We start from the raw sequence: 22,633 nt of genomic DNA, 5'->3' as shown, positions 1-22,633 counted from the left end.
ACAGCTTACAGACAGTAAACAATAGTCCAAACTGCTGACAAACAGAGTCTCTGGTAGAGTAGTGTTGAAGCACTGCAGGAAACATGTTCCCTGGCCATCAATCTTGCTTCTATGACCATCAGCAAGATAGATTGAGTCTTTTCCATCAGCTGGCTTCCCCAGGGTCTTAAAGTCCTCCCGACTGTTGCAGATAATCCTGCTGCTACCAGAGTCCAGCAACCATGTTCCTCGAGGTATCTTCCTCTCCTCTCGAGAAAATGCAGACACAAGATGAGCAGAACGCGTGTTCTTCTTCCCTGAAGAGAACCCCTTCTGCTTACATTGCTGCATCAATTGCTGTCTCTGCTCCATGTCGTCTCCTGGAGGTCTTGCCCTGCATTGACATTGGAGATGCCCGGCTTTGCTGCATCTATAGCATCTCCTCACCGCCATGCCCAAGTCCCAAACTTGGCGTTGCCCCATTGGCAGATTCTGCTGCTGGCCCCCTCGGCTGTAACTCCTCCGCTCTTGGAGTTCAGCCTGTCTGTCTGACCTTCTTTCTGCTTCTTCGGTCAATCTTCCAACCACATACTCAAGGGTCAGATCTCGGGGACGCATACTCTCTATGCTGTTAATCACAGGCAACCAGCTTTCAGGCAAACTTGAAAGGATAATGTAGGTTTGATCAGTTTCATCCTAACGCTTACCTCTCTGTTTCAGTGTTTGAAGATGAGTTGCCAAACTCTCACCTTCTTTCATAACAGTCCTGAACAGCCTTTTGGTCAGAGAAATTATAGTTCCAGCAGTTTCTCTGACATGCATTGCCCTTAATAAATTCCAGCACTCAAACGCTGTGCTGGCATTTGCTACATGCAATAACTGAGAGTTGCTCAAACACAGCATAATTTGGGCACGAGCCCTTTCATCCAGCCGTCTTTTCTCAGTAGAGTCCCGTCTCAAAACCTCAGTTTCAACACAGTCCCATAGTCCATCTCTCCTTAACAACTGCTGCATTTTTATTGACCAACTCAGCCAGTTGCTTTCTGAGAGAAGTTCAAAAGGGATGCCTCCCCCAATATTTACAACTTGGGAAGACTGGAAATCTGCCATCTCTGCTGGTGCTTGCTGAGCCCCTTCTGTGGGGTCTCCAGCAATCTCTCCTGACTCTCTAATCTTTAGAGTCCGACTGGACAGTCCTGGCTGGCACTCACCAGCTTCTAGCTGCTGCCTCTGTTGACCCTCAGGTCCCGCCTGGCTCTGCAACTGGTGTAGCCGCTCTGTGAGTCGCCTACTGTGGTGCTCTAGCAGTTCAAACTGTTCCAGTAGCCGACGCTGAGTGCTTTCCTGATCCTCAGATCCTGCCCGCTCCAGTGTCGCTGCAGACAGTTACGGCTACAAATCCTCAATGAGGATGTCATCTGGATGGAAGAGAATGAGAAGAGAATGCAAATGCAAATGAAAATGAGATTTCCCCACAGGCCTTTAGTCAAAGGGCGCTGTCTCCAAGGTGTGGGGCTTACCTTCTTTTGGCTTCCGGCGGAAGCACGCCAGTTCCGGCCGAATGACTGTCATCTGCAGGGGAGAGAAAAATCGGGGTCAGATGGGAGCAAGAGAGCACAGAAGCAGCGCCAAGCCAGGAAGGACAGGTCTCCCTCTGTCTTGGGCCCAGTCCCTTGTTCCAGAGGACCTCCCTGGGCCCTGCAGCCTCCTGGGCAGAGGTGGAAGGGCAGCAGCAGGAAAGGGGGCAGTAAAAGCCTCTGGCCTCATCCAGGCCCCCAGGGACACCCCCCGCAAATTCTGCGCTAAAGATCACTTGGGGATGTGATCTTGGGGGGGATGGAAGTAACCAAAGAAATGAATAGAAGAAGGCAAGGTACTTACTCTGAGTTTGGGGTATTTCCTGGCAATGGCCAGCAGCAAAGAGATGCTGCTGGCCGCAAGTTGTTGTGCCTCCCCACTTTCCCCCAGGGCATATCCTCTGAGGTCCTGCAGGAGGAAAGAGCATTTCAGAGTCAGGGGCCAGTCTGGGCCAAAGCGGCCCCCACTGCCCCCACCACGGAGTCCCTGGTACTTCTGGACCATGAGGGGTTGCCAGCTTTGGTCTTGGACCAAATTGGGGGCCAAACAGGCTCTGTGCCCCAGAAATGGGGCAGTCCATTGGGTAAGGGACGGGGGGGGGGGGACAACCCTAAAATCACCCCGGATGCCATAGGGACACTTACACTGAGAAGTTGGAGGAGGGTGCCAGGGTTGGGTGTCTCCATGAGAAGACTGCCCAGCAGAAGCCGGTAGTGCCTCTTCAGTTCCTGCGGGAAAAGAGAGAAGAGAGTTGGATTCTGCAAGGGTGTGATGAAGAGGAAGAAAGAGCCTGTGAAGGGAAGTCAAAACAAAGGACATACTTCTCTCTTCTCCTCCTCCTCCTCCTCTTTGGCCCCACACAACACAGCCTCCAACATTCTGTGCAGTATGGCACTAATCATGTCAGTGGTGAATCTGGGCCTCATCGTGCTGCAGAAATGAAAGGGAGAGGGTTAGATTCTCCCTTGCCCCTTTCTCCCTCCCGCCTGCTCTTTCCCCCTGGAGTTCTCCCCCCCCCCACAACCCCATCAACGCCAAAGACCCCACTCACCTTAGCTGGAGGAGGGCCTCCAAGGCAAGGGCCAAGGTCAGGGGCCGATCCCTGAAGTGCTCCAAGGGCCCCAAGATGTCCTGGAAGAGAACAGAGGAGGAAAATCAGCTCTGACCCCAAACACCAGGCTTGGCTTTGCAGGGGAATGGCAACCCCATGGCCTAAGCCAGCAGGGTCCTCCTCCCCACAGATGCACAACCCCTTCCCCCCACCACTCACCAGAATTTTATGGGCTGTCTCCTCCTTGGAGCACGTCAGGGATCGGCACCCCCTGAGCTCAGCTGCCTGGCAGCTGTTGATGACCCCCAGGATGTAAAGCTGTTCATCCTCTAGCAGCTGAAATGCAAAAGTCAGGCTGTCAGTTCCTCGTGAGGGGAGGGCTTCTCCGCATCTGAGAGTGCAGAATGAGGGGCAAAGATCCCAGAGGACAGCGGGGGCAGGTCTGAGGGATCCAGTCCCTGCTCTTGTTTTCTCCAATACTTACCCCTGGGGCTGGGATGCTGAACCGCAGCAGCACTGCAAACAGAAGGACAGGGGAAGAGGTGAGTCCTCTTTTGCATTCTTGGACCAGTTGCCCCCCATGCCCATCCCTGCCCTCCTCTGTCCAAAAAAGGAGGGCTACTGGCTTACCTGGTGCCACGGGCTGCTCTGTGTCTGGCTGGGGGGCCACCCTGTGGCAGCGCCTGAAGAGGCGCCTTAAGCACCTGATCCTAGAAGAGATGAGCGGAAAGAGTGACTCAGATGCTGGCAGCCCCAATTCTTGGGGGGTGAGGAGGGGAGTCTGGAGAAAACAGTGAACCACTGCAGAATTGGCAGAACAGAAATACGTATGTGGAGCCTAATTGATCCTTGCCGGCCCACTCTGACCAATTCCTTCCATCTCTCTGCAGTTCAGTGACCTGAAGGGGCATCACCAGAGCCTGAAAGAGGCAGCCCAAAGCATGAAGGGCTGGCAGAGAGAGAAAGGAGGTCCCAAGTGCTCTGGGTTCAAGAGCTACCGCCATGTCAGGGCCCAGAGAGCCTGGCCCCCTCATTCATGCAGTCAAGCAGTGTATAAATTTCATGAAGCATTGTTACCAGAATTTTTGGAAAGGGTGGCGGGGGGTTTCGCCCTCCAGCAGGTACCATGCCCCACTCCGACTGTACCCCAGATCAACACCTTCACGTCTGCAAATGTCCCCACAAAAGACATCCTGACACAGTCCTTTCCTTTTTCTATTCCAAAGGCTGCCATAAATAAGGGTAGAACATTTGCCCTAATGAAGGCTGAGCCTTTTGCTCGCAAGGCGCTCAACCAATCCGCTCAGACTATCCAAATATCCAACAGCAACCAATGAGCGCCACGAAACAGTGCCCTCCAGCACAAAGCACTGACAACAACAACAGAACAAAGCACACAGGCACTGCAGCTGCCGACCAGCCATGGCTTCTGCTCTACAAGTAGGAATTCCCACTGGGAAAAGGGGAAAGTCAGAACCAGCCATGAAAAGCATTCTTGGTCCATTGAAACTAGTCTTTCAAGTTTCAGTCTAGGCTCTTGAACTACCAACCCAACTGTACGCTTGTGAAACATGGACCACTTATAAACGCCATCTCCAACTCCTTGAAAGATTCCATCAATGGTGTCTCCGAAAAATGTGACACACCACTTGGGAAGGCAGGCGAACTAACACCAGTGTCCTGGAAGAAGCAAAGATCACCAGTGTTGAAGCAATGATTCTTCAACACCAACTTCGTTGGACTGGTCATGTGGTGCGGATGCCTGATGATTGTCTTCCAAAGCAACGACTCTATTCCAAACTTAAAAATGGAAGGTGTAATGCTGGTGGCCAACAAAAGAGGTTTAAAGACTATCTCAAGGCCAATCTAAAAACATGTTGTATAAACAAAACATAATACAAAAAAGAATAAGAGAGGCTAAAATCAAGCATTTACAAGAAGAAATAGGCAAACAAGAAAAATTATTAGCGAAAACACCAAAAAAGAGATTGCAAACCAAACCATTAAAATATTACAAACACAGCTCTCAACACTCTTAAATGATGAAACAGAAATCATTTGAATTTGGAAACAGACCAGGTAAATTACTTGCGTGGCAGATAAAGAAAAGACAAAGAGAAAGACAAATAAAGTAGTATATGAAGGAAAAACAGTGGTGGCAGAAGAAAGAATAAATAAATGCTTTGTAAAATACTTCACCAATCTGTATCTCCTATGATGTTATAGTTTATAATTATTGTGCAATGTTTTAATTCTGACTAAAGAAATTGATTGATTGACTTCACCAATCTATATAAAAAAGGTGCAGAAACTCGACAACAAATTATAAAATATCTTCAAGGAAAACAAATCCCCAAAATAGGTGAAACCAAACGGAAGCAGCTAAACGCACCAGTAACAACAATGGAGATACAAGAAGCCATTTCCAATCTTAAACTGGGGAAGGCTCCAGGTGCAGATGGACTATCCGCGATACACTACCAAAGGTTAGAAGATGCTATAACAATGCCTTTAAAAAAATTAATGAACGAGATCATGCAAGAAGGAAAAATACCAAAGTCATGGCAAGAAGCCAATATTGTATTACAGTGGTGCCTCGCAAGACGAAATTAATCCGTTCCACGAGTCTCTTCGTCTTGCGGTTTTTCCATCTTGCTAAGCACGGCTTAGCGGCTATTAACGGCTTAGCGGCTTTAAGAAAAAGGAAACAAACTCGCAAGAACTCGCAAGACATTTCGTCTTGCGAAGCAAGCCCATAGGGAAATTCGTCTTGCGGAACGACTAAAAAAACGGAAAACCCTTTCGTCTAGCAAGTTTTTCGTCTTGCGAGGCATTCAACTTGCGGGGCACCACTGTAATTCACAAACAAAGCACAGCTAGAGAATGAGTTAACAATTACAGACCCATATCATTATTAAATAATGATTATAAATTGTTCGCGGGGATATTAGCAAATAGGCTGAAATCGGTCCTAAAAGATGTAATAGACCAAGAGCAAGTAGGATTCCTCCCAAATAGGCATATAAAAGCAAATACGAGAATAGTAATTGATCTAATTGAATATTTGGAAATGAGACCCAACAAAAAAGTGGCGTTTATGTTAACAGATGCCGAGAAGGCTTTCGATAACCTATCAAGATCGTTCCTTCAGGAAGTAGCAGAAACAGTAGGACTGCTGAAAACTACTGCAGAGCAATAAACACAATATATGAAAACCAGCAGGGATGTTTAATAATAAATGGTGAAAAGATGGATCCTTGAAATCTAGAGAAAGGTACCAGGCAAGGATGCCCGCTTTCACCGTTCCTTTTTATACTAACTTTGGAAATCCTGATTTTAGAAAGAAAGAAAGAAAAAGAGATAAAGGGAATTACATGAGGCAAGGATGTTTTCAAAATTAGAGCTTTTGCGTACAATATTATATTAGCACCTGAGGAGCCAGGAACCAGTCTAATGAAAGCATTGAGGATAATGAATGAGTTCGGGAAAGTAGCAGGCTTCAAGATAAATATGTCAAAAACAAAACTTATGGCAAAAAACATACAGGAATTAGAAAAGAGCGAACTACAGGAGAAATTGGGTTTGGAAATTGTTACAAAAGCAAAATATTTTGGTATAGAATTGACGATGAAAAATATTAATCTATTTGGAAAAAATTATGAAAAAGCCTGGAAGGAAATTAGAAGAGATCTAGAAACCTGGAGTAGATTAAAGCTGACATTAATGGGGAGAATATCTATAATTAAGATGAATGTTTTACCCAAAATGATATATTTGTTCCAAACAATACCAATAATAATGAAAGAAAATTGTTTTGATGAGTGGAGAAAAGATCTAACAAAATTCATATGGCAAACCAAAAAAACCATGCATAAGATATAAACTATTAACAGATAAAAGGGAGAGAGGAGGACTGGCATTACGAAATCTAAAATTATATTGTGAAGCAGAATGTCTGGTGTGGCTAAAAGAATGGATTACATTGGAAAACACTAGTATTTTAAATCTAGCATACGAGAAGGTTAAGGTACATAATGGCTTCAAAAATCATAGACTCAGAAATTCATTGTTTAAAGTTTAGAATAAACTTTAAAATTTTAAAGTTTAGGAATAAACAGCTATTAGAGCCACAAATCCCTTTATGGATCTCTCCATTAGAAACCCATGCAGTTAAAAAACACAATATGAATCCGAACTGGGCAACATATAGACAAATACTGGAAGAAGACCAAGGAAAGTTAAAATTAAAAACATACGAAGAATTAAAACAATATGGGATGGATAATTGGCAATATATACAATTAAAAAGTGTGTTTGAGCCAGATCAAAAATTTTGCCAAAGAACAATTGCTATTTAGCACCATTATATTTCGAAACAATAGGAAATTATTATCAAAAATTTATACTATTATTGGACTATGATTTGATGAAGAGGTAAAAGAAATAATGGTCAAATGGGCACAAGATATCGGCCATACTATATATTTAGAACAATGGGAGAAAATCTGTCGTGAAGATATTCGCTTTGTCCACCAACCCGAACAGATAAGCTTTGGGATTTTTTTTATCAAGGGTTTGTTTAGCATTTTCTTAAGTTCCTCGTGTATTATTCCCCAAAACTTCTTTATTTCCTTGCAACCCCACCACATATGAATTATCATTCCAGGTTCTTTGTTACATTTCCAACAAAGGTTGGATTTGAATTTATAAATTTTGGCGAGTTTAACTGGTGTTAAATACCACCTGTAAAACATTTTAACCAAATTTTCCTTTATCGTATAGCAGGTGGTAAAGCGAATATCCTCGCGACAGAGTTTCTCCCATTGTTCTAAATATATAGTATGGCCGATATCTTGTGCCCATTTGACCATTGTTTCTTTTACCTCTTCATCCATAGCGATTGTTCTTTGGCAAAACCTTTTCTTTGATCTGCCTTAAAACACTCTTTTCTGCTCAGAAGGAAGATGGCGACCAGAGGAGGCACTTGGGACATGGCTAGGGGCAGCCATCATCCCTGAAGCATGAGACCACGTACACAGCAACCCTTCTGATCATCACTGCCCTCCTGGTCTCTGAGTGCCAGACAGGGAGCCATCTCAAGGACCAGAGTGGATCCAACCTATCGTACATGGATTGGGGACTTGGCCAGGACAATAGGGGGTCCTCAACTTGGCTGGGAAACAGGACCATGTATATATTTTTCTTTGTTTCACTGAATGGGTGTAAGGTGGAGGTCAAGGGAGGGACAGGGACAAACCAGAAAAACCTCCCAGTTTGTGACACCCCCCCCCCCCGGAGATGAAGAGAAAGGGGTGCTACTTACAGTCTGCCCATGCCGTCCACAGGTGTGCACAAAAAAACAAAACAAAAAAATTAAAACAAAGAACAAAAAATAAATTAAAATAAATAAAAGTGTTAAAATAAAAGAATAAAAGAAAATCAAAATAAATCAAATCAAATAAAAGTAATAAATGAAATCAAAATCAAAATAAGAAAACAAAAAGAACAAAACACTCCTCCTCCTCCTCTTACTCAACACCAACTGCCACACCAACTGAAACCGCCACCTCTCTCCTCAACTCCTCACTAACCCACAATGGCCGCCTGCAAGTCAGTGGCTTTTAAAGGAGAAGCAAGAGATGTCACAAAGGAGGGCGGAGCCTTGTCACTGTGGCAAACCCCCCCCCCCCAGGACCTGGCCCCACCTGGCCCTTCCTGAGTGGTGATGCTCCTCTGTCAGAACTCGGAGGCACCTGCTGTTCCGCCTGCAGAATGCTCTGATCCCAAACTCTCTAGCCCTACGACTGGCTCTGCCACGATAAATCCATTTGTTTCTAAGGTGCTTGGTGCCTCTCTTTTTCTACGTTTGCTGCGGGAGGCTTAATCATATCACTACCCTTCTGCACTCAGTGAATTAAGCAGGACATGGATTTGAAAGCATTTGTAACTTCTGCCACATAATTTTCAGGTGGAACTCAAATCGGGAGAGAAAAGGGTAAATGCAGCCTGCTCTTTCCATGTGGGGGGCACATTTCGTGGTGCATGCAAGTTTAATGGTGGGCCATAACATTAAAGGCAGGCATGTTGCGGACCTGTCCGGCCTAAGTGGGGAAAGGAACCATCAAATTCGCTCATAAAACCTCTCTGGCATGGGAGCACATGAATTCCAGAGCCAGGGGCACATGAATGCTTCACAGTCTGTTGTTTTTCTGCGAAATTCACATTTGGAAATATGCCCAGTCGCAAAGAGCACATACCTGCTTCTTTCCAAAGGAGTGCTAAAATCAATTAACAAGTCCCCAAAGAGGCAGGCCTGTTCCAGTCCCCACCTCAGATAGTCTCAAAGGGCGAGGAAGCCAGTGCAAATTTATCTGCAATTTCAGCAGAAGTTGTGTCTCAAGAGTGCAGCAGCTATCTTTTGGCTGATCAAAATTCTGGCACCTTGGCTGAATGTCCTGGAGCATGCACAGAAATCCTTGACCTCCAAGGGGGATGTAGCATTTCAAAGACCGTAGGGCAAATGTGCTCCTGAGCATATGCAGAATCCTTTTCCTCTGGTGAGGTGTGGGGAACCTTTAGCCACCTCAGCTCTTGCTAGACTGCAACTCCCATCAACTCCAGCAAGCAGGAGTTCAGCAACATCTGGAGGGCCAGAGGTTCCCCACACCTGAGCTGGACTGTGCAGGTATCTGTGGATTCTGGAGTCCCAGAATTCGCCGTAGGTATATTTTTTATGTTAGTGACTTCACCTGCCTGATGCTGCATAGGGGGTGACCTAGGATGAGATGGCTGGCAGGTACTCATGCTATGGCCTGGGTGACTTGCTTGCACAGTAAATGGGAGACGAGTACTCAGTGTGTAATCTGATCACAGTGAAGAACGGTCACAAATTCCCCAAATCTCTTGCTAAGCAGCAAAACTCTGTATTGCTGCGTCTGCCTGCTGGCATTAGCAGCAGAAAGCCATTCGTACTTCTGCCTCTGTTCTGGTCTCTGAATGGAAGCATGGTTCGTATCCCACTACTGACACCAGTGTCTGTTGACCGTTAGCTGTGGATTCCAGAGTTTTGCAGGAATGGGTAACTTAGCAGCATTTTAAGCAGCTCTTGTAAAGTTGGAAAGGACCACAAGGGTCATCTAGTCCAACCCTCTGAAATACAAGAATCCTTTTGCCCAACATGGCACGGCTTCCACCCTGGGATTAAGAGTCTCATGCTCTACAAACTGAGGCGTATGTTCTGGTATAAAATAAAAATAAATTCAGCTGACCTTAAGAAAGACCCTCAGCTGTGGATTGTTGGTTGACACTGCAGGGGTGTGTGTGAGAGAGTACAGATCCTCCAAGCGTCATTCTGGTTTCTGATTTGATCCAGGAAAGTCCCACTTTTCCTTAGGATGCCCCTATTTTCATTGGAGAAATGTTGGAGGGTGTGGTATGATGTCCCTGTTTTCATCAGAGAAACGTTGTGAGGGCATGGAGTCGTGCGATCCTGGAGCCAAGAAAGATCAAGTAACTATGCAACCTTTAGAAGGCAGCTGAAGGCAGCCCTGTATAGGGAAGTGCGTAATGTTTTCTTATGTTTTTATGTATGTTGGAAGCAGCTCAGAGTGGTTCTGGCAGCCTTAGTCAGATGGGTGGGGTATAAATAAAAAAATAATAATTATAATAGTATATATATTATAGTATATATATTATACTATTTTTATCATCCAATATTGTTGTTGTTTAGTCATTTAGTCGTGCCCAACTCTTCGTGACCCCCTGGACCAGAACACACCAGGCACTCCTGTCTTCCACTGCCTCCCGCAGTTTGGTCAGACTCATGTTTGTAGCTTCGAGAACATTGTCCAATCATCTTGTCCTCTGTCGTCCCTGTCTCCTTGTGCCCTCCATCTTTCCCAGCATCAGGATCTTTTCCAGGGAGTCTTCTCTTCTCATGAGCTGGCCAAAGTATTGGAGCCTCAGCTTCAGGATCTGTCCTTCCAGTGAGCACTCAGGGCTGATTTCCTTCAGAATGGAGAGGTTTGATCTTCTTGCAGTCCATGGGAATCTCAAGAGTCTCCTCCCGCACCATAATTCAAAAGCATCAATTCTTCAGCGATCAGCCTTCTTGATGGTCCAGCTCTCACTTCCATACATCACTACTGGGAAAACCATGGATTTAACTATACGGACCTTTGTTGGTAAGGTGATGTCTCTGCTTTTTAAGATGCTGTCTAGGTTTGCCATCGCCTTTCTCCCAAGGAGCAGGCGTCTTTTAATTTCGTGACTGCTGTCACCATCTGCAGTGATCCATCCAATATTATTATTGTTCTAAGAATTTTAAGGTCTTACATATATAAAATAAATGTTCATAAATGTACCAAGCACCCCCCCATATATATATACATGTCTGAAGCCCACAGAAAAAGTCCTGAAAGCATTTTGTCCCTTCCAAATTTACCTCAAATATTGTCTCCCCATTGTCTTTTTGCTCTCAAATCCTGTCTTAAGGGCACATTTCAGATTTCCGAAATTAAGTAGTTATCATCACAAAAGAATGGCCAGGCTCTCCAGGTAAACCCACGCAGGGGCTTCCTTCTAGCCCCTTCTCTGATGTATGAGGTATTGGGGGGTGGTCTTGGGTTACACCCCTTCTGTGATATATGTATGGGGGTGGTCTTGAGCACCAGGGCAGGGAATTTCAAAAGTTAATACGTATAGGAGTTTCCCCACCATTGTTCTGGGTCCCTCTCCCCCTTTGTGTGTGTGTGTGGGGGGGGCACCCTGTTGCAACAGCTTTAAGAAAGATCAGGCTTACGAGCTGCTTTGCTTCTCTTTTTTTTTATAAAATATTTATTGAAATTATGCAAAAAATTACACATAAAAAGAAAACAAACACTAACAAACACAAGCTAACGAGAAAGTTAACAAAAAAAAACCTAGAAAGAAGACGAAAAAAAGGGGGGGGGGAAAGAAAATGGTACAAAATTCAAAAACCAGATAACTAAGAAATAAAAAAAGGAAAAAATATTTTAAAAAAGGATAAACCCATTTTCAGTGTCTTTAAGCTCATTTGCTTATTTCCTTGACCTCCTCACACCACCTCTTTTGTATTCCCGTTTTCAAAGTCTTTTCAGCAAATCCTTACCCTCTTTCATTTATCTTTACTCTGTATCTTAACCTATTATAACTATATATTCTCATCCGTATATCTATATTTACCTGTTCTTATTAACCTTATTACCAAAACCAATTCTTTTCAGTCCAACATCATTTTAACATTCATTAATTTTACAGTATTTCTGCAAATAGTCTTTGAATTCCTTCCAATCTTCCTCCACCGTTTCTTCTCCCTGGTCTCGGGTTTTGCCAGTCATTTCTGCCAATTCCATATAGTCCATCACGAGCTGCTTTGCTTCTCAACATTCTCTGCTTGGCCTCTGTTATCTCCTCCTACCGTTAGGACTCTAGATGAGCTCTTGGGAGCCCCATAAGCGAAAAGGAGTTGTTCTTTTTCTTATAACAATATCACGGGACAGGACGTCCCTATTTTGCGTGGGAGAAACGCTGGAGAATATCTGAGCGCGCACCACCTTTGCCCACGCAGCTGGACGGGTCCCGGTCCCCCGCAGCTCCAGCCGCTTCGCCGGGGGGACGATGCCCGGGAGCGCGCATTCCCCCGCCCGCCCCGCGGCGCGCTCGCCCTCCCCTCCAGCTCCGGGCTCCTCCCCTTCGCGAAGCCGGCCCCGTTCCGCCCCTCGGCGGCTGCCGCTGTCCCTTCCCTTGGCTCCCACGTGGTTGCCGGGCAGGAGCAGCTGCGGTGGCGGCGGCGGCGGCGGAGTCAGTGGCCGGAGCGGCTCTTGGCGGAGGGCAGGCGCGGGGAGCGAGGGGATCCCTTGGTGGAGGAAGGAAGGAGAGGGAGAGGGAGAGGGACCCCGGCTGCGCCCCGCTCGTGTGCCCTTCCTAGCCTGGCTGCGGCCCCCCATTAAAATTCTAAAGTGATCTTAGACATGGGTGTATTATGCCAATAGCTTATCAGCAATTGCCTCTTAATATGGGAGCACCTCTGGTTTAAATGATGCCAATCGGGTAGCAGCTTTTTGGGTACTCTGGATGCAGCCTGTGTGTTTGTGTGTCGTCATTGTCTTCTTCTGTAAAAGTACTTTCCCTTGGCCAAGGCTGAATAAAACCAGTGAGAAATGTGTACAGTTCAACCCCACACATTTCTGCAGACCGAAGCTGACGTACAATCTGACCTCTGGGGCAGCTGAGCTGCGATGGAGGAGGCCTGAGAAGTTTGCCGGGAATCCCAGAACGGGAGCCTGCTTGGCTTGAAAACCTAAGCAGACGTTTCCCCTTCAGAAGTGTGGGAAGAAATCTGGAGTAAAGGAGGGGCTTGTCTAAGGTTACCAGATTCCCCCCCCAATGAATCCAGGGACACTTTTCAACTTCAGTAGGAGTGATAGGATTTTGTATGGGGACTGATTTGTAAATCTGGGGACTGTCCCGGGAAACGGGGACACCTGGTAACCTTAGGCTTCTCGTTTTCGTGCGCTGCATCCCAGCAAAGAGTATTCCGTGGCAGACCAGTACTGGCAGCGGAGCCTTCATATAGAAGGAGTGCCAGTTGCCATAGGTAGGTCTCCTTCCCGTGAATTTGTCTGGCCCCCTTTCAAAGGGCATCTACATGAGCGGCCATTGCCACCACCTCTTCTTTTCCAGAGAATGCGACCCAATTGCCTTCTCAATCCAGATGTGTCCCAATTGCCTTCTCAATCCGGCCTGCGGACGGTCCGGGAATCAGTGTGTTTTTACATAAGTAGAATGCGTGATTTTATTTAAAATGCATCTCTGGGTTATTTGTGGGGCATAGGAATTCATTCCAGCCCCCCCCAAAAAAAATACAGTCTGGCCCACCACATGGTCTGAGGGACGGTGGACCGGCCCATGGCTGACAAAGGTTGCTGACCCCTGAACTATCCTACTGTACAAAAGTAAATTTTGCAATCATTGCTTTACCCACGATTGCCCCTGGCATGTGGCGGCTTGTGCAGAAGGGAAGGCAGCCCTCAGGCTCAAAGAGGTACCCCAGCCCTGGTTCACAAAACAGGAAATGAGAGGGCATACTATGCATTTAAAGCATATCTCCCTCACCCACCTGCTTTCTGGGAACTGTGGCTTACCCGGAGCTACAGTTCCAGCACCCCTAAGCAAACTACAGCTCCTGGGATTCTTGGAGGAGAGTGGTATGCACTAAACGCTTGGTACCCATGGCAGGCTTTGCAATCTCCCCTAAAAGCTTCCTCCTCCTGCAGTTCCACATGTCGGTTTGGAGGTGCAGGCTGCCCTCTGCTGCTCAGTCCTAGCACTTTGGGGAAAGAAGATCAGATTCTTGCAGTGGCAAAAGAAGCTCCATCTGCACCAGTCTCAAAAACAGCCTCTTTTTTCACTTGCTCCTTCAGTTTTTTCAGACAAACCATAGGATGTTTATACTGATCGGATTACATGCCGATTACATATGAAATCTGCCTTTTCTACTAGCCTTTCTACTGCAGTTCTTTGCTGTTTCCTATGCCCCTTCCAGCTAATCTCTGCCCTGCTTTCTTTTCTGCCTCGTTTCTTTTATGTTGCTGCCGCCAATCATTTCTGGGTGCAACTTTCCTATCTGAGGGCAATTTACTTGGAAGAAAGTATTTTTGCACTTTGTGGGGTATGCGTCTGTGTTGGAGTGCCTGAGACTAAGGAACACAGGCTGGAATATCCTTTATTATTCACTTGTAGGATCGCTGATCAGCGAAGCGCATTGTTAGCTTCATTCAGAGGTGAAGTTTAGCTGGAGTGCAGTAGCAATCTAACGATGCCCTGAAACCACAGGCATTTTCCTTATTTTTAACAAGAAACAATGATAGAAGGAAGTGTCAGCAGATTTTATATGCAATGCTTAAACATTGAACATGGCCTTTTTTTTTTAAATGAGCAACATGACTCTAGATCTGAAAAACTAATAGGCAGAATATGTGGTCCTGGTCTAATGATAGGTGAGAACAGTAAACAGACCCTCCGTAGTTCTACGCTTCAGGGTTTCAGCAGGCAAAACAGATTTCGAAAATGTGTATTTTCAGCTGTGGTGCAGGTGTGCCTAAATTGACTGTGGACATTTCCTCCCACTTGCGGTGAGCCAGGGCGGCTCAGCAACGCAACTGCTTGTCTCCAGTGGAGGCAAGCTCCTCTCTCACGGAGAGCCATCCCTCCAGACGATGAGAGTCTAAGTCCAACCCTGGCAGGCATGTCCAAAGTCTGTTTCGGGGCCTAATCTGGCCCACCGGTCGGTTGAATCCAGCCCCTGTAGCAATTTATTTTGTGGGGTAAAATCCTAAAAAAAACACCTCAACTTCAACCCTAAAAAAAGCTCAACAACTTCAACTTGGGGGTAAAATCTACCACAGCACTGACTGCGACATGGTCACTCCCTGGTGGTGAGCAAAGAGGACCTGTAGCCAATCTAAGGTTCAGGAAAAACCAGCTGCACCAATATAACATGAGGGACACCTGGTTTGCTCGTAGGGAAACCTAGGGATCTTAGTGGACCACAAGCTTAAGATGAGTAAACCTGAGAGTGATGCAGCAGCAAAAAATGCTAATTCTATTTCAGGCTGTAACAACAAAGGTGTCCCAATGAATGGAAGACAATAAGACAATGAAATTCAAGACAGTAACAATTTATTGTGCATTTATTCGTAATCCATTAAAAATATTTACAGTGGTGCCCCGCAAGACGAATGCCTCGCAAGACGGAAAACTCGCTAGACGAAAGAGTTTTCCGTTTTGGAGGTGTTTCGCAAAACGAATCTCATATGGGCTTGCTTCGCAAGACGAAAATGTATTGCGAGTTCCTGCGGGTTTCCCCCCTCCCCCCTTTTTCTATGCCGCTAAGCCGCTTATCAGCTGATCCGATAAGCTGATAAGCCTCTAATAGCACTAATAGCGCTGATCCACTAATCCGTCAATGGGCTTGCTTCGCAAGATGAAAAAACCACTAGACGAAGAGAATCACAGAACGGATTCTTTTCGTCTTGCGAGGCACCACTGTATTTTTATTCCATTCTCTTCCAGTTCTTTTTCTTCTTGACACGTGGAGTTACACAGGGAGTAGATCATATATCCTAAGGAATGGAAAAACCTAAAATTCTGTGAGATCTTTTCAGGCAAAATAATGTTAATAATTTTCGGATCTCTCTCTGCCCCCTGCCCTGTCCTGTCTTTTGCAAAACCAAAGGTGTCAATCCTGTGCCCAGACAGCAAGACCCTCCCCCCTCAGCCTCCCTGAAGAGGCACTACCGGCTTCTGCTGGGTAGTCTTCTTATGGAAGCACCCAACCCTGGCACCCTCCTCCAACTTCTAAGTGTAAGTGTCCCTATGGCATCCGGGGTGATTTTAGGATTGTCCCCCCCCCCGTCCCTTACCCAATGGACTGCCCCATTTCTGGGGCACAGAGCCTGTTTGGCCCCCAATTTGGTCCAAGACCAAAGCTGGCAACCCCTCATGGTCCAGAAGTACCAGGGACTCCGTGGTGGGGGCAGTGGGGGCCGCTTTGGCCCAGACTGGCCCCTGACTCTGAAATGCTCTTTCCTCCTGCAGGACCTCAGAGGATACGCCCTGGGGGAAAGTGGGGAGGCACAACAACTTGCGGCCAGCAGCATCTCTTTGCTGCTGGCCATTGCCAGGAAATATACCAAACTCAGAGTAAGTACCTTGCCTTCTTCTATTCATTTCTTTCGTTACTTCCATCCCCCCCAGATCACATCCCCAAGTGATCTTTAGCGCAGAATTTGCGGGGGGTGTTCCTGGGGGCCAGGATGAGGCCAGAGGCTTTTCCTGCCCCCTTTCCTGCTGCTGCCCTTCCACCTCTGCCCAGGAGGCTGCAGGGCCCAGGGAGGTCCTCTGGAACAAGGGACTGGGCCCAAGACAGAGGGAGACCTGTCCTTCCTGGCTTGGCGCTGCTTCTGTGCTCTCTTGCTCCCATCTGACCCCGATTTTTCTCTCCCCTGCAGATGACAGTCATTCGGCCGGAACTGGCGTGCTTCCGCCGGAAGCCAAAAGAAGGTAAGCCCCACACCTTGGAGACAGCGCCCTTTGACTAAAGGCCTGTGGGGAAATCTCATTTGCATTTGCATTTGCATTCTCTTCTCATTCTCTTCCATCCAGATGACATAATCATTGAGGATTTATAGCCGTAACTGTCTGCAGCGACACTGGAGCGGCCAGGATCTGAGGATCAGGAAAGCACTCAGCGTCAGCTACTGGAACAGTTTGAACTGCTAGAGGACCACAGTAGGCGACTCACAGAGCGGCTACACCAGTTGCAGAGCCAGGCGGGACCTGAGGATCAACAGAGGCAGCAGCTAGAAGCCGGTGAGTGCCAGCCAGGACTGTCCAGTCGGACTCTAAAGATTAGAGAGTCAGGAGAGATTGCTGGAGACCCCACAGAAGGGGCTCAGCAAGCACCAGCAGAGATGGCAGATTTCCAGTCTTCCCAAGTTGTAAATATTGGGGGAGGCATCCCTTTTGAACTTCTCTCAGAAAGCAACTGGCTGAGTTGGTCAATAAAAATGCAGCAGTTGTTAAGGAGAGATGGACTATGGGACTGTGTTGAAACTGAGGTTTTGAGACGGGACTCTACTGAGAAAAGACGGCTGGATGAAAGGGCTCGTGCCCAAATTATGCTGTGTTTGAGCAACTCTCAGTTATTGCATGTAGCAAATGCCAGCACAGCGTTTGAGTGCTGGAATTTATTAAGGGCAATGCATGTCAGAGAAACTGCTGGAACTATAATTTCTCTGACCAAAAGGCTGTTCAGGACTGTTATGAAAGAAGGTGAGAGTTTGGCAACTCATCTTCAAACACTGAAACAGAGAGGTAAGCGTTAGGATGAAACTGATCAAACCTACATTATCCTTTCAAGTTTGCTTGAAAGCTGGTTGCCTGTGATTAACAGCATAGAGAGTATGCGTCCCCGAGATCTGACCCTTGAGTATGTGGTTGGAAGACTGACCGAAGAAGCAGAAAGAAGGTCAGACAGACAGGCTGAACTCCCAGAGCGGAGGAGTTACAGCCGAGGGGGCCAGCAGCAGAATCTGCCAATGGGGCAACGCCAAGTTTGGGACTTGGGCATGGCGGTGAGGAGATGCTATAGATGCAGCAAAGCCGGGCATCTCCAATGTCAATGCAGGGCAAGACCTCCAGGAGACGACATGGAGCAGAGACAGCAATTGATGCAGCAATGTAAGCAGAAGGGGTTCTCTTCAGGGAAGAAGAACACGCGTTCTGCTCATCTTGTGTCTGCATTTTCTCGAGAGGAGAGGAAGATACCTCGAGGAACATGGTTGCTGGACTCTGGTAGCAGCAGGATTATCTGCAACAGTCGGGAGGACTTTAAGACCCTGGGGAAGCCAGCTGATGGAAAAGACTCAATCTATCTTGCTGATGGTCATAGAAGCAAGATTGATGGCCAGGGAACATGTTTCCTGCAGTGCTTCAACACTACTCTACCAGAGACTCTGTTTGTCAGCAGTTTGGACTATTGTTTACTGTCTGTAAGCTGTTTGATTAATGCAGGGTATAGTGTTAAGTTCACGCAGGATGGTTGTCTGATAAAGAATGGAACTCAGGTATGTGGCCATGCAAAGTTGGAAAATGGGTTATATGCAATGCAGGTCAAGCCTGTTAAAGCAGCCCAGGTGGTTCAGGATAATTTGCCGGTTCATAAGGGGTGTGTGTGTATGAACTGCACAGAAAACTGGGTCACGCCAATTTCCATGTGCTTTCAGAGATGCAAAAGGTGTGCAAGAACCTAAAAGTAAATAGTTGTAACTGTTTCCTAGATTGCAATGTATGTAAAATGGCCAAATCTAAGAGGAAGCCTATGGCTTCTAAAAGTGACAGAGTAACTAAAGAGGTTTTAGAACTTGTCCATTGTGACGTGATAGGCCCTTTTCCACAGAAGACTGAAGGGGGCGCCAGATACGCTTTTCTGATAACAGATGATAAATCACGTTTTAGTTGGTTGTTTTTGTTAAAGCAGAAATCGGAGTGTTTCCCCACATTCAGAGAATGGGTTGCCCAAGCTGAAAAGCTCTTCGCTCGCCCTGTTGTGCAGTTGCAAACAGATAGGGGTGGAGATTTTCTGAACAAACAATTTGGAGCATGGTTGCGACGTAAGGGGATCACTCACCGTTTGACTAACCCTTATTGCCCTGCTGAAAATGGTCTGTGTGAAAGACGTGGGGCTGTAATACAGTCAGTAAAGGATTGCCTGCTAGTGGATGCAGGATTGGGTAACAACCATAGGCTGTGGGGTGAGGCTTTCCTTACAACAAACTTTTTGATTAATAGAACCTAGTCTAGCTCTATAAAAGATATTCCTTATCGTGTGTTCTTTGGGAAAGAACCAGAGTGGACAATGCTCCATAACTGGGGTTCTTGGGCACATGTAAATATTCCCAAAGCTCAGCGCCAGAAAGGGGGCGCTAGAGCGCAGAGACTGCGGTTTGTGGGATATCAGCCCTATGGCAAAGGGTGGCGTTTCAATTTACGCCCAGAACGCGTGGTTCTGTCACGAAGTGCAGACTTTGCTGACCAGGACAGATGGACTGCGATCCATGCCAACCCAGATTGCCTACTGCTTCTGCAAGTAAGAGAAGAGGCTTCTTCTCAGCCATTGGCAACACAGGAGCAGGATGAGGAGGAGGCACAGATTTCCCCAAAAGATGTGGCAATAGATAATACTTCTCTAGAGGAAGAGGAAGAAGGGCCAGAGATAAGGAAGAAGTAGTTGTGCCTAGGCACTCCCAGCGTTCAAACAAAGGTGTACCTCCTCAGTGTTTGACCCTAGGAGGAATGAAAGTATGCAGTGTGAGTTGTGTGGAACCACAAAGTTATGAGGAAGTCTTAGACTTATCTGCTGGGGAACGTGCTTTGTGGGAACAAGCTATGAAAGAAGAAATGGACTCTTTTAAACGCAACAAAGTGTTTGAGGTCATAATGCCGCTAACTGGTGGCAGAGTGGTGTCATGCAAGTGGCTTTCAGAGATGCAAAAGGTGTGCAAGAACCTAAAAGTAAATAGCGGGAAAAGAGAGAAGAGAGTTGGATTATGCAAGGGTGTGATGAAGAGGAAGAAAGAGCCTGTGAAGAGAAGTCAAAACAAAGGACATACTTCTCTCTTCTCCTCCTCCTCCTCCTCCTTGACCCTACACAACACAGCCTCTAACATCCTGTGCAGGATGGCACTAATCATGTCAGAGGTGAATCTGGGCCTCATCGTGCTGCAGAAATGAAAGGGAGAGGGTTAGAGTCTCCCTTGCCCCTTTTCCCTCCCGCCTGCTCTTTCCCCCTGGAGTTCTCCCCCCCCCCACAACCCCATGGACGCCAAAGACCCCACTCACCTTAGCTGGAGGAGGGCCTCCAAGGCAAGGGCCAAGGTCAGGGGCCGATCCCTGAAGTGCTCCAAGGGCCCCAAGATGTCCTGGAAGAGAACAGAGGAGGAAAATCAGCTCTGACCCCAAACACCAGGCTTGGCTTTGCAGGGGAATGGCAACCCCATGGCCTAAGCCAGCAGGGTCCTCCTCCCCACAGATGCACAACCCCTTCCCCCCACCACTCACCAGAATTTTATGGGCTGTCTCCTCCTTGGAGCACGTCAGGGATCGGCACCCCCTGAGCTCAGCTGCCTGGCAGCTGTTGATGACCCCCAGGATGTAAAGCTGTTCATCCTCTAGCAGCTGAAATGCAAAAGTCAGGCTGTCAGTTCCTCGTGAGGGGAGGGCTTCTCCGCATCTGAGAGTGCAGAATGAGGGGCAAAGAGCCCAGAGGACAGCGGGGGCAGGTCTGAGGGATCCAGTCCCTGCTCTTGTTTTCTCCAATACTTACCCCTGGGGCTGGGATGCTGAACCGCAGCAGCACTGCAAACAGAAGGACAGGGGAAGAGGTGAGTCCTCTTTTGCATCCTTGGACTAGTCGCCCCCCATGCCCATCCCTGCCCTCCTCTGTCCAAAAAAGGAGGGCCACTGGCTTACCTGGTGCCACGGGCTGCTCTGTGTCTGGCTGGGGGGCCACCCTGTGGCAGCGCCTGAAGAGGCGCCTTAAGCACCTGATCCTAGAAGAGATGAGCGGAAAGAGTGACTCAGATGCTGGCAGCCCCAATTCTTGGGGGGTGTTTGGGGGTGAGGAGGGGAGTCTGGAGAAAACCACTGCAGAATTGGCAGAACCTAATTGATCCTTGCCGGCCCACTCTGACCAATTCCTTCCATCTCTCTGCAGTTCAGTGACCTGAAGGGGAATCTGTCGTGAAGATATTCGCTTTGTCCACCAACCCAAACAGATAAGCTTTGGGATTTTTTTTATCAAGAGTTTGTTTAGCATTTTCTTAAGTTCCTCGTGTATTATTCCCCAAAACTTCTTTATTTCCTTGCAACCCCACCACATATGAATTATCATTCCAGGTTCTTTGTTACATTTCCAACAAAGGTTGAATTTGAATTTATAAATTTTGGCGGGTTTAACTGGTGTTAAATACCACCTGCAAAACATTTTAACCAAATTTTCCTTTATCGTATAGCAGGTGGTAAAGCGAATATCCTCGCGACAGAGTTTCTCCCATTGTTCTAAATATATAGTATGGCCGATATCTTGTGCCCATTTGCCCATTGTTTCTTTTACCTCTTCATCCATAGCGATTGTTCTTTGGCAAAACCTTTTCTTTGATCTGCCTTAAAACACTCTTTTCTGCTCAGAAGGAAGATGGCGACCAGAGGAGGCACTTGGGACATGGCTAGGGGCAGCCATCATCCCTGAAGCATGAGACCACGTACACAGCAACCCTTCTGCCGGGGTGATCATCACTGCCCTCCTGGTCTCTGAGTGCCAGACAGGGAGCCATCTCAAGGACCAGAGTGGATCCAACCTATCGTACATGGATTGGGGACTTGGCCAGTACAATAGGGGGTACTCAACTTGGCTGGGAAACAGGACCATGTATATATTTTTCTTTGTTTCACTGAATGGGTGTAAGGTGGAGGTCAAGGGAGGGACAGGGACAAACCAGAAAAACCTCCCAGTTTGTGACACCCCCCCCCCCGGAGATGAAGAGAAAGGGGTGCTACTTACAGTCTGCCCATGCCGTCCACAGGTGTGCACAAAAAAACAAAACAAAAAAATTAAAACAAAGAACAAAAAATAAATTAAAATAAATAAAAGTGTTAAAAGAAAAGAATAAAAGAAAATCAAAATAAATCAAATCAAATAAATCAAATAAAAGTAATAAATGAAATCAAAATCAAAATAAGAAAACAAAAAAGAACAAATCACTCCTCCTCCTCTTACTCAACACCAACTGCCACACCAACTGCCACCACCACCTCTCTTCACTAAGCTCTCCTCACTAACCCACAATGGCCGCCTGCAAGTCAGTGACTTTTAAAGGAGAAGCAAGAGATGTCACAAAGGAGGGCGGGTCCTTGTCACCGTGGCAACCCCCCCACCAGGACCTGGCCCCACCTGGCCCTTCCTGAGTGGTGATGCTCCTCTGTCAGAACTCGGAGGCACCTGCTGTTCCGCCTGCAGAATGCTCTGATCCCAAACTCTCTAGGCCTACGACTGGCTCTGCCACGATAAATCCATTTGTTTCTAAGGTGCTTGGTGCCTCTCTTTTTCTACGTTTGGTGCGGGGGGGCTTAAGAATATCACTACCCTTCTGCACTCTGAGAATTAAGCAGGGCATGGATTTGAAAGCATTTGTAACTTCTGCCACATAATTTTCAGGTGGAACTCAAATCGGGAGAGAAAAGGGTAAATGCAGCCTGCTCTTTCCATGTGGGGGGCACATTTCGTGGTGCATGCAAGTTGAATGGTGGGCCATAACATTAAAGGCAGGCGCGTTGGGAACCTGTCCGGCCTAAGTGGGGAAAGGAACCATCAAATTCGCTCATAAAACCTCTCTGGCATGGGAGCACATGAATTCCAGAGCCATGGGCACATGAATGCTCCAC

General features: G+C 47.0%; 1 protein-coding gene and 1 long non-coding RNA gene across 4 annotated transcripts; one reads left to right on the top strand and one right to left on the bottom strand.

The window, feature by feature from the left end:
• Positions 1 to 721: 721 nt before the first annotated feature.
• LOC309521102 (uncharacterized protein) lies at positions 722 to 21,685 on the bottom strand. 3 transcript variants are annotated; one of them, XM_082203426.1, is made up of 9 exons: positions 21,306 to 21,685; positions 20,517 to 20,742; positions 20,252 to 20,368; positions 20,033 to 20,112; positions 19,804 to 19,912; positions 2,202 to 2,285; positions 1,861 to 1,965; positions 1,500 to 1,551; positions 722 to 1,397 (listed from the first exon to the last, which is right to left on the bottom strand). In XM_082203426.1, exons 1-9 carry the CDS (start codon positions 21,413 to 21,415, stop codon positions 1,372 to 1,374), a joined length of 909 nt encoding a protein of 302 aa, XP_082059552.1. In that variant the 5' UTR covers positions 21,416 to 21,685; the 3' UTR covers positions 722 to 1,371. The 3 variants fall into 3 exon arrangements, with proteins under 3 accessions (XP_082059552.1, XP_082059553.1, XP_082059551.1); XM_082203427.1 differs by having other exon boundaries at positions 722 to 1,551; positions 20,517 to 20,548; positions 20,663 to 20,742; XM_082203425.1 differs by having other exon boundaries at positions 722 to 1,551.
• Positions 15,920 to 17,469, top strand: LOC309521408. The gene is made up of 4 exons (XR_014214663.1): positions 15,920 to 15,994; positions 16,229 to 16,333; positions 16,642 to 16,693; positions 16,796 to 17,469. It is a non-coding gene; the product is annotated as an uncharacterized lncRNA (long non-coding RNA).
• Positions 21,686 to 22,633: the final 948 nt, after the last annotated feature.

Source organism: Podarcis vaucheri, assembly GCF_965113315.1.
Source record: "Podarcis vaucheri genome assembly, chromosome: 16".
Lineage (NCBI taxonomy): Eukaryota > Metazoa > Chordata > Lepidosauria > Squamata > Lacertidae > Podarcis > Podarcis vaucheri.
Note: the sequence above shows the minus strand (reverse complement) of the source record. Positions and strands in the feature narration are given on the sequence as shown.